Source organism: Toxorhynchites rutilus, chromosome 3, assembly GCF_029784135.1.
Source record: "Toxorhynchites rutilus septentrionalis strain SRP chromosome 3, ASM2978413v1, whole genome shotgun sequence".
NCBI lineage: Eukaryota > Metazoa > Arthropoda > Insecta > Diptera > Culicidae > Toxorhynchites > Toxorhynchites rutilus.
Genome location: NC_073746.1, coordinates 304428692 through 304440946, shown reverse-complemented (window position 1 = coordinate 304440946; position 12255 = coordinate 304428692). Strand labels below are relative to the sequence as shown.

The window sequence follows — 12255 nt, the reverse complement described above, 5'->3', positions numbered from 1 at the left end:
GATCTAGTTGATGAATTATTCGTATGTAAACGAAAATAATAAATTGTTGGAGATTGCCAACAGATCCACGGATCGGGGTGTTCCAAAATAATAATACCACATTCAAACAACCGAAAACTAAGGTTTTATGTTCTGCGAGGAATTATTATTTTCCTGAAAATGGTATTACATTTGTTTACAAATTATATTATAAATTACAAGCTTTCCGACTTACGTTTAGTCCCTTTTTTGTGGGTTATGTATTCTCTTCCAATTCAGGATTTAGGAGTTTCGAGTAAGTTGAACGATAATCAATGTTGCTCTAACCGTACTATCTGTCCGTACTATAATATTAAGGCATGAATATTTATCCGTACTATAGATTAAGGCATGACTAAGTAAATAATAATTTAAGTTTTACCTTTTATATAGAGTTAAGTTCAATATAGGTTACGTTAAACAATAATTATGATTTTAATTATATATATATATGAATTCACTGTGGAAACAAATAGACTAATTCAGTGTATTAGTTTTATAAATTAATTTTAAACTTAAATGTAGTTACGTTTTGAACTAGCTTGAACAATTTGGTCCAATTTTAGATTTAATTCACGAGGTTTCCTTGCTCTTTCTTTGAGATTTTGTGTTTTCTATGACTTATAGAATACTTAGAATAAAGAGTGACAAATATTGTTTATAACGCTATTGTTTGTGGGATAATTGTGCTAGACTCGACTGTCGATACTGGGTTCTTATGTGCTGGTCGAAAAGGAGCTACAGTGAAGGCGCGTTGGCGTAGACTCGCCAACAATTTCCATGGAAGGATATTTGACAATTCATTCCTTTACGTTGACTTCACGGTGACGGGACGTTGTATGTGTAGCGCACTTATACAATCTCGTCATCTGGTGAAAACTTCCGTGTTTTCGAGGTAAATTACACTACAGTAAAACCTATATTTGTGCGGTTTTTTTTGTGCGAATTTTTTCTTGTGCGATTTTTTTGTGCGATTTTCTGTTCTTGTGCGTTTTTTTATGTACGATTTTTTGGTGCGGTGTATGGAAAGAAGCATATTTGACGAAGTTATCGTCTATTTTTTTTTTGATGGTTTCTATGCATTTCAGTGTGAAAAAAGCATATTTGCGTCTCAATTATCCACTTCTGAAATCATTCCCCTCCTCTCATCAAATGCTCTAAGTTTTTGCATGACATGATTTCTAACAGCAACACGTTTCGACATGCAACTAAAAGCACAAAACAGCCACGCGCAACCGAAAAGACAAAGTGTCCCATCGCAAAGCAGAGAAACAAAAGGAAATTGAACGGTGAATGGTGTGGATTTGAGTTATTTTCTTGGGGGAAACTTTTTTTATGCGATCCCTATCTACCGCACAAAAAAAGTTTTTTTTCAAAATTTGTACCGAACACGATTTTTGAAGCTGCTGGTGAAGTTTTGAACGATTTTTTATGCGACTTTTTTGTGCGGTACTATACCCCGCACAAAAAAAGGTTTGCCTGTACTAGATGAGCAGGCCCAAAGACAATTTTACTTTGTTAAAATTTAAATGAAAATTATTACTTGGTATTATTTGATTACTTGAAACACGTATTCTTGACCCTTACTCAACTATTTCCTTATAAATGACCTAATTCTTGCTTGAGCTCAGCATTATAATATAAAATCATTGTTGGACACAATAATGGTTTAATTTTCTTTTACCACTTGCAAAGCAATGCAATTCTCAATCACATAGAACACATATTTGATACAGAAAATTAATTTTTAATTCACAATTTTTATTTTTAATTGGATCAATCCGCCTGTAAATTCATTGTTATGGCGGGTTTACATTAGGGAGATCTATAGCTGTAGTTGGATTTATTCACCCGAAAATAGATGTAAACGGGTGAGAATATATATGATACACTTCTTAAAGCTGGTGAATTTCTCACTAGTGAGAAATCGCTGAAGTTGGATGCAGTTCTACTTCAGGTGAATGAATTCACCAAAAATATGAATATATTCATTATATAAGTTCGCGTTAGTGTAAACGGTTGATGCGATTTCTATAAATATCATCATATTTCTTCACACGAATATATCGCTAGTCTAAACCTAAGTGGTGCGGACTCAATCCACTTCATTATCAAGCAAATTCATACATGTTTTCAAGCGATTTCTTGCAATGAATTTTCAGACCACTAGAGATGCCAAATTTACAAATATGTTTGTAAATTTACAGACATATCTGTAAAACACTTTTTATTTTTGTTGCAGACTTTTTGGATATAACAATATTTCACAGATTTTTGAAAAATAAGAGGCTCTATTCATCACATTAAAGATATTTGACTCACCGCATGACATTTTTCCATAGTTTTAATACAGTTTTAATACTCAACCTGCGGCCCGGCAGACTTTCTGGTTGGCCCATCTGGTGTGTATGAAGTTTGGAACTCATACACATAAGTACTGCCCTGACATCATTGCAGACGAAAGAGAGGATACGGTTATTCACAATTAATGAAAAATTGCATTCTCTGCAGGTAAGGAAAACGTTGAACGAAAATTGTCTCTGATAATTATTTTCTGTTCTAGATAAGATTGTTTTGCTGAAATGCGAGGAGATTTATTGAAAAATAGTTAAGTTAGGGTCAGGACTACGTGTTCTAAGCATTTAAACAACATCGAATAAAAATTTTCATTCTATTTTCAACAACTTACATTCGCTTTCTGGTCTGCTTATGACGAAATATGGGTTACTGTTCGATATTATTACCACAGACATGGTTCATGGCCGTGTGGTGATCTAAAACTTGTATAGCCTTGCATGGCGGATGGAAAATACACACTGCATTTTCTTATAAATTTCATCAACGACAAGACCGCAAGCCTTTGTGGATGTCCAATATATCAACGAAGAAATACTGATTTTTATAAAAATTAACAACGCGTATGTATGTGTAGATCGTTGAAACATTTAAACACACTTACAACACATAAGTTATTTTTTATTTTACAACTAACATATTCACTAGAAATATTTTTTAAGGCAGAGCAACGTTTGCCGGGTATATTTACAGCCATTCCATGCAAACCCGATATAGTGGTTCTCAGATTTTCGTCAAAAGTGCTAATTTTGTTCTTTATCGCAAAACATTAGACCCGTATTTTTTATTTTTTCATTAGAGTGTCCATTTCCATTTTAGGGTGGTCCGAAAAATCATTTTTTTCCACTTTTTCTCAAAAATGACAAATGAAAATGAATAACTTTTGAATCACTGAACCGATTTAGATGATCGATATATCAAATTTAAACTAATGACCTAGCCTTTTATTGAAAAATATTTAACTTGCGAAAAAATAATTATATTTTAGTAATTATTGATTGTAGTCGTTTTTTATTTTTTATGACTTTGGACTAGAGGGCGCTATATTTTTCTTGAAAGCTGAGGATTTTTTACATAACACATCTCGATATCAGAAATGCTATTTTTTCGTTTTTTAGATATGATTTTTCAAAGTTAACCGGTGGTTCGAAAAATCATTTTTAATATCATATCATTTTCATATCATATCATAGATGATCGATATATTAAATTGAAGCCAATAAGCAAAATTTGAAAAAATATCACACTTGCGGGAAGATTGGATTCTAGTCGCATAGGTCTAGTTTAGTCACATAGGAATATTGATCGAAGACTTGTTAAATTAAATGTTAAATTTACAAAATTATAACTTAAAAACGATAATTATAGCATCTCTGATATCGAGATATGTTAGGTAAATAATCCTCAGCTTTCCATAAAAAATATAAAAAAATATAGCGCTCCTATCTTCAACCGAGAAAACTATGAAAAACAAACTCAATCAATAATTCGTTAGGAAAAACGTTATGTCAAAGAAAGAGGGCATTAAAAATGCGTTGCTCAGTGGAAGGCTGAGGTGGATCTTTTTTGACAGCCGTTTTGATTCAGTCCGCACTACCTAGGTCTAAACCCACCCTTATAAAGCGGAACCCGCAGGTGTATGACACGATTATCGCTATCTCACTCTACCTACCGTCACCGCCTATCTCACTAACCCTCTGCTGTAAAAGTTCATCATCGACATCACGATATGTCAGATGGTGGTAAATTGGTAATTCACGATGACGTCGACGTCTGGTGGCGTCTTCCAGTTAGAGCCATAGTTTGGGTCCCAAAATCGTTAGTGTAATCTCTACCAGATTAGAAGACACGGAGCCGGGTTTCAAATTTTAAAATTAGAATGAAAATTTTCACATTATGTTATTTAACTACTAGAAACACGTATTTCTGACTTTCATTCATCCATATGGTCACACAATTCCAACATTGTTGCTGATTTTTTTTTCTCTATAATATAAAGTTGTCTTCATAAACAATTTTCGTGTGAGACTTTTTCCCCACCTGCAAACAAAAATGTTTTTAATTTAAACAGAATACTAATTTGATATGGAGAAGCTAATTTTCATTCATAATTTTAATTTTAAAAACGTTCACTCCGACTGAAAATCAGCTATTCTTTGACGCTCCCCTAAACTAGTAAACGAAGCTCACTGCCGTCAACGCGGATCGCTGTTTTGAAAATTTGTACAAACACTTCTGTGTGCGTTTATCGTATTTTTACATTGTCTAATCTTATCAAATCTAAAATAAGATATATGTTGATTACACCAAGCATGCAAGGGATACTTTTTTTACTAAAGAATACGTGCGAACACGTAAACCTGTTTCCAGAGCTGTAGACTTAACCAAAGCTGCCTACACTGAGAGAAATAATTAGTAAATATAACGAATTTTTTGGTAAATACTACCAATCTATAGTCATTTTCGACCGTACTAATAAACACATATGTCAAGCAGAACCATGATTCGGAAGCCCAATATCGGCTACATTTTCTCGGAGAAAATGCACGTATCAGAATTATATCCTTATTATACCTCCGTATTGCCTTATGGGAACAATGAAAATGGTTAATACGCGCTTTTCTCACCAATTTTCAGATATGACAATATCCAAGCTTACTAATGTTATCGAGTAAAATATACTAATCTCTGGTAGGGATGCGGGTTTGTTGACAATATGTACAAAAAATTTGTACATTCTACTAATTTTGCATTACCAAATGTATTTAGTAGTTTTCGACCGAGGATTTTTCTAAGGGTAGGGTCACATCACAGAAGAAATATGCCGCATAGGATTACAGTAGAAAGATAAAAATAGAAGATACCCGATACGAAGTATCCATAAGAAGTATGTACATGTTACTATATACAACAGTAAAAATCGTTGAAGATTGTCTACAAAAAGAGGGGAAAATGTGGTTCGGCGTCGTTACATTGATGTATGAGCAATCTAAGACAAAAAATATTGATCTGTTTTTATAATAATACATTTAACCCATTAGTGCCCAGCGTATGAAATTTAATACGCAAAAATGCTCGTTTTCGAAAAACTGTTCTTGATGAAACTAAAGTGTTGAGCGCATTTTAAATGATACCACATGACAATTTAAGAGTGTTTTTTTGTCAGTATCATTTTATCTGTCATTTTTGTTGTTTTGTTGTGTATTGAAGCTTGCAAAGTTCGAGTTTCCCGCAAAAGTCACAAAGTAAACATAACCTACACCTGGGCAGTAATGGGTTAATAGTAATATTCCTTGCATATCCCATGGTTATTGAATCTCATCCATTTCTGAAAAAAAATCTTTAAATCTGATTTTCCAGGGGCCGGAATTGAGGAATTGAGTGGTAAGGACCTATTGTGCTTTTCCTGTTTTTTTTATTAATCCGTTTATTTTTACAGGCTCAGTTACATAAGTTTAAAGGAGCCATACTCCTGACTATATTTCTACTAGCATATATTAACATGTTTCCTTAATTCTATGGTTAATAAAATAGGAAACCGATTACTCGCGGTCGACTCGAGTTTAGAAGGGTGACACATTTTCATTAGGAAAAGGATGGGATGTAAGGAGATGTGTTCACACTCACACTCACATTCACATTAACATTCTCATTCACACTGACACTTCACACTCAATTCTTAAAACTATCCTTACATCTAATATGTATTTACAATTTAACTTATTCTAATGTTAGTAGGATGGGAACCGATAGCTCGTGAAGGACAAAAAGGAGGGGAAAAGGATGTATGAACACTGACACTCGAAGATCGGTAGCTTTAAGGAAAACATATATTTGGGACATGTAATCAACGTCTAACCGAGCCAACACATCTCTCATCGGCACATTGAGTTGCTTTCCTCGAGCCCGAAGGGAGTTTCCTAAATTCGATCTGGCGACAAGATATAACTCGCACGACCAAACAACGTGTTCGATGTCGTGTTAACCGTGGCCACAAACGCAGAGATTGCTGTTGGCAAGATTAAAACGAAAAAGTAGCGCGTCTAATGCCGGATTTACAATCATCCACAATGAGCGCGATTTTTTTCCTTCAATCGCGATTTTTACTCGTCAACCAATCAGAGCAAAGCGCGAAATCACCCATGACAGTGCGAAAAAAAGATAGAGCTCTCCAAGCTTTGGCTGCGAAAATCGCGTTGTTTTGATAGGAGACACTATATACATCAGACAGGTGGAACAAAATATGCTTGATGGGTGGAACGATATATCGAAAGAAATGTTCAGCTCTGTACATATGAAACGCTTCATAAAGTGAGAGCTGGATCGATCACTTATTGCAAGCGTATTGCTGCATAATCATAATTATTTTTACACATTTTTGTTAATATTTGATTGAATTCGTTAGTTTTTCAATTATTAATTATTTGGAGTTTTATACTTCCATTCACATTTCTAGCGATATGATTTTGTTCCACCAATCTAGTACGATCTTGTCCATAACAAATAATGACAGTATGATTAGAGGGATGCAGGTTTGACAGACAGATTATGACAAATTATCGCGCGATATCGCTAAGCATTGTAAAGAGCTGCATTGAAAAATATCGCGAGTGAGTATTTCGCATGCGATTAAAAGCCTGCATTGTAATGCCGGATTTACAATCCTTCACAATGAGCGCGATTTTCTCTAACGAAAAAAAAAAATTCGCCAACCAATCAGAACGAAGCGCGAGATCACCCATGGCAGTGCGAAAAAAGATAGAACTTTCCAAGCTTTGGCTGCGAAAATCGCGTAGCTTTGACAGGAGCCACTACATGCATCAGACAGTACGAACAAGACATGCTAGAAAGGTGGAACGATATATCGAAATAATTGTTCTGTTCTATACAGATGAGACACTTCTATAAGTGAGAATTGAGGCAAACACCTATTGTAAACGTTTTGCTGCATTATCAAAATTATGTTTAAATTTTTTTGATTATATCCGATTTAATTTGTTAGCTTTCTAATTACGAACCATCAGAAATCACATTCTTTACGCTATGAACGATTTGTTCCACCAATCTAGTACCACCTTGTTCATGTTGTTTTGATCTGTTTCATTAGGTAAGTGTTGATTGATAATAGAAAACATTTATTTGAAATGTCGATCTCAATGTATCCCTTTTCAAAAGAAAAATTAATAGACTTGGTAGAAGAAATGCCAGAGCTATGGAGGATTAACTTGAAAAGCAATCGAGATAATTGTGCAAAACAGAGGATGTGGGAAGAGATAGCGAGCAACTTTTCCGACCTGAGTGTAACTGGTAAATATTTGTTGATATTTTTTTTACAAATCCAATTATCTAATTTTAGCTTCCCCTTTCCACAGGTGGTGCGTATTGCGCTAAAATTTGGAAAAATTTATACGACTGCTGGAATAAGGAACATGTATACTGGAGAACACATAAAAGCGGGGCCGGCCAGAAAACGAAGAGAAAATGGTGCTGGTACGAAAGGTTGTCTTTCCTCCAAAAATGTGGTAGAGATTATGGGCCCACAGAGTCCAATCTAAATTATTCCGACGAATCGAACTCAATTATCGGTACAAGTCGATCATCCGATTCAAATTTGTAAGTCTGAAACACTTTTTTTTAACACTAAAATGATTTGTAAATTTAAAACTTACAGTCAGAACATTTATATGGGAGATACCGGCATGGAGCATCTAGAAGAACATCTTGAGTATGAAGCTGAAGATCAGGATATGTTCGATGTTTTCCCTATAATTTCCTACAGTCCAGAGACCGTTCATTCAAATATAGGGGAAAATGACATGGCTCATAGATCAACTCGTATACCCCAGGCAGTGGAGAATGATCTACAGAAACAACGGCAGGATCTTGTAAATAGAGCTCAAAAAGAAGCAAAAAAAAATCAGAGAGGAAGACAGATCAAGGTGTAAGAAAATTAAAAATGCGAACGAGAAAACAGATAAGTCCCTGGAAGAGGCTTTAGTGGCATTAGCTAGAGAAGATGAGCCTGAGATATTATTTTTGAAAAGCTTTGGTCCATCTTTGATTAAATTGAATGACGAAGAAAAAGCCACAGTTAAGTTAGCCATAGCGAAGATTTTTTTTTTTTGGCGGATTGCAAACAATTCGACAACCCTATGTTCAATTTTTAGTCGGTCTTATACTTATGACAGACATACAGCTGTACTTGCGTTGTACTTCGAAAATTGTATGTCTGTCACCATGTACAGCGCTAGAACCATGCAAGCAACTTGGTACAATCGCTGTACCTGTACCGACCTGTTTTACCGCTGTACATGGCTACAGTTGTACTGTGCGCAGCGCCATAGACGGTTAGTGGTGGGTAGCATGAACAAGCAGAATCAAATCACTTGATAAACGTTCTTTTCATTGACTTTCTTTTAAGTTAATAACTCAGATTGGAAACTTTTTTGTTGTGTTTGATAGTTTAGACACTAAATAAAAACCTTTTTCATTGAAATATGTGGTGGAAATTGGAAAAATATCTGATTGTCAGTTTGACATACGGTACAATGTACAACCAAAGTATGTCTGTCATGGTACGATGGTACCTGTACAACGCTGTACACGTACAACGCAAGTACAGCTGTATGTCTGTCCCTGGTATTATACTTATGACAGACATACAGCTGTACTTGCGTTGTACTTCAAAAATTGTATGTCTCTCACCATGTACAGCGCTAGAACCATGCAAGCAACTCGGTACAATCGCTTTACCTGTACCGACCTATTTTACCGCTGTACATGGCTACAGTTGTACTGTGCGCAGCGCCACAAATGGTTAGTGGTGGGTAGCATGAACAAACTGAATCAAAACACTTGGTAAATATTCTTTTCATTGACTTTCTCTTGAGTTAATAACTCAGATTGGAAACTTGTTTGTTGTGTTTGATAGTTTAGACACTAAATAAAAACCCTTTTTCATTGAAATATGTGGTGAAAATTGGAAAAATTTCTGATTGTCAGTTTGACATACAATGTACAACCAAAGTATGTCTGTCATGGTACGATAGTACCTGTACAACGCTGTACTCTTACAGCGCAAGTACAGCTGTATGTCTGTCCCTGGTATTAGATTAAAGCGCGATTCATATACATCCACTTGCCATTATTATCATTAGTATTGTTAATTTTTGCATTCAGATATGTTTCAATGATCTTGTAATAATATTGTTAAACAAGCCTCTGATGAGTAGTATAATGATGAGAAGTACAAAAAATCTAGAATAATTCGTAATTTTATCATAATTACTGAAGATCATTTCTATAGCTTCAGTATATTTCAGCATTATGCTGAAAACTTTCTATTAATCCATAGCATCTTTTGAATATCGATGTTATTATTACAATATTACTGTTAAGTGCGATTCACATTCAACATCCACGTCACGTTCACGTTCCATCACGTCACGTTGCGTCAAATATTCTCCCATGCAATTCTTATGGAAACATTCACATACATCAGCGACGGTAAGTCGAAGTCGAAGGCAAGTCGAAGTCGAAGTCGAAGGCAAGTCGAAGTTGCCGTTGCCGGTGTATGTGAATGTTTCCATAAGAATTGCATGGGAGAATAATTTACGTAACGAGATGTGATCGAACGTGAACGTGACGTGGATGTTGTATGTGAATCGCACTTAACTGTAATATTGTAATAATAACATTGGTATTTGAAAGATGCCATGGATTAATGGAAAGTTTTCAGCATTAATGCTGAGATATACTGAAGCTATAGAAATGATCTTTAGTAATTATGATAAAATTACGAATCATTCTAGATTTTTGGTATTTTTCATCATTATGCTGCTCATCAGAGGCTTGTTTAACAATATTTTTATAAGATCATTGAAACATATCTGAATGCAAAAATTAACAACAATAATATAGATAATAATGGCTAGTGGTAATTATACGGTAATTCATGAATATGGAACAACCTTTTGATTATAAGTTTTTTTTTTATTTTGATTAATGTATTCCTTTAAAAATAGTTTATCGATCCTTTAAATGCTTTCAATGCTTTTCATTCTTCATTAATAATAGATTTTCAATAATACTTACATATTTGTAATAATATTTTAATTTTTTTTTTATCTGTTTTATAGTGACTTTCAACTCATTTTGGCTGGTTCGTCACTTTTACTTCCATTTTTGGAAGTATGTCGGGAGTGAGAAATGAACTCGTGACCTTTAGCGTGAGAGGCATAGATGTTACCACTACGCCAGATCGCCTCCTCATATTTTAATAATATCTGAGATCTATTTCAGATCAATTCACAAAGATGTTTCCAATAATTTTATTAGTCTTTAAATATCTCATAAAAATTAAACACTGTTTTTATTTGAATAACAACGCCGACATCCATCATATATATTTTTATTAGTGATAATGGTTAGATTATTAAAAAGAGAGAAATATAATAAAAAAAACATGTTTATTTTTCATTCATTCCTCGTTATGCACTACTATTAGTCACTGGTATCTTCCTCCATTGCCACTTTACTGAACCTGGTCCAAGGAAATAGTCAGTAAATTTCTCACGAACAGCATTAGCCTCAGTAGAAAAGTTACGAGCACATATTCTCAACGATGAAGGAAGTCTTCGAATGGCATCAGTTTCTTCCCTCCACTGTCCTGGAATATACTCTCCAGTGCAATCATAAACATCTGCTGTATTGGGCGCAATGTAATTGCGTTGTGAAGGTCGTTTGCGCATTTCATTTATTATAAGGTAATTGTGCAAGCACACAGTCGCCTTAATCATATTTTTCGCTAAATCTTTTCGAGCAGCAATTGGCTTTCTCTAAATTCTCCATCGAGAAGCGAGAATTCCAAAAGCGTTCTCCACCACATTCCTGGCTCTGGATAAACGATAGTTGAAAATTAATTTGTCTGGAGGTAAGAATTCTCCTCCGTATGGTCTCATAAGATTTGTTTTCAATTGAAATGCTGCATCACCAACCATAGTGTATGGAAACATTTCATTTGTACCAGGTAATACAGAAGGAGGTGGGATTTTCAGTGTATCTTCCCTCAAAGCCTGTCCAAGCATAGATGAATTGAACACTCCTGCGTCATTATGTCTACCAGCTGCTCCAATGTCCACTATTACAAATTTATAATCTGCAGAAACTAAGGCCAAAAGTATTAGACTGTGATGTCTTTTGTGATTGAAATATTCTGATCCAGAGTTCGCAAAAGCCTGTAATTGAAAAAAAAAGTTATTGGATCAAAGGTAAAAGTGCTATTCCAATTCAATCATACCTGTACCATGCAATGTTTTCCATCTAGAGCACCAATACAGTGTGGAAAATTCCAGCGAGTCTCAAATTCTTCCGAGATTTTCCACCAAGTTTCTTCTCTGGGTTTGTCGAACACTATTGTTGATAAAATGTTCCATAGAACGGAACATGTTTCGAATACTATGCAACTGATTGTTGATATTGCCACACGGAATAAATAGGACAACGAGGTCATGCCGGACGCCAAATATCTGCACAGGAAAGGTAATGAATATTGCTATGCAAGATATGCATCAGATCATAGACAGAACTTACCTCAATGTGATACATAATCTTTCACCGGGAGAAATTGCCTCACGTATGGAAAATTTTTGTAGTCCACATTGTACTAAAGACAGAAGTGCGTCAAACTGAGCAGGGTACATTCGAAGAAAATTATAGAACATTTTGGGGTCTGTTTCACGTAAAGACGGAACGAGCTTCAACCAAGCTCCTTGTTCTCGTCTTTCCAGAAAAATTGGCCTGACCCACCATACTCTGGGTATTCTAGAAGCATTTATTCTCCGCCTTTTTCTCACTACTATCAACAATCGGATTAAAGCTTGA

General features: G+C 35.0%; 1 protein-coding gene across 1 annotated transcript; it reads right to left on the bottom strand.

Moving 5' to 3' along the window:
- Window positions 1-10883: 10883 nt before the first annotated feature.
- On the bottom strand, window positions 10884-12255 carry LOC129780405 (uncharacterized). Its single transcript, XM_055788655.1, has 3 exons — window positions 11965-12255; window positions 11672-11900; window positions 10884-11609 (listed from the first exon to the last, which is right to left on the bottom strand). Exons 1-3 carry the CDS (start codon window positions 12093-12095, stop codon window positions 11211-11213), a joined length of 759 nt encoding a protein of 252 aa, XP_055644630.1. The 5' UTR covers window positions 12096-12255; the 3' UTR covers window positions 10884-11210.

Coding starts and splice junctions, on each gene's coding strand:
- LOC129780405 (XM_055788655.1), bottom strand. CDS start 12,095: ATGTTCTATAATTTTCTTCGAATGTACCCTGCTCAGTTTGACGCACTT. Junction 11,901..11,964: donor AGATTATGTATCACATTGAG/GTAAGTTCTGTC, acceptor TTTCCTGTGCAG/ATATTTGGCGTCCGGCATGA. Junction 11,610..11,671: donor GAAAACATTGCATGGTACAG/GTATGATTGAAT, acceptor TTTCAATTACAG/GCTTTTGCGAACTCTGGATC.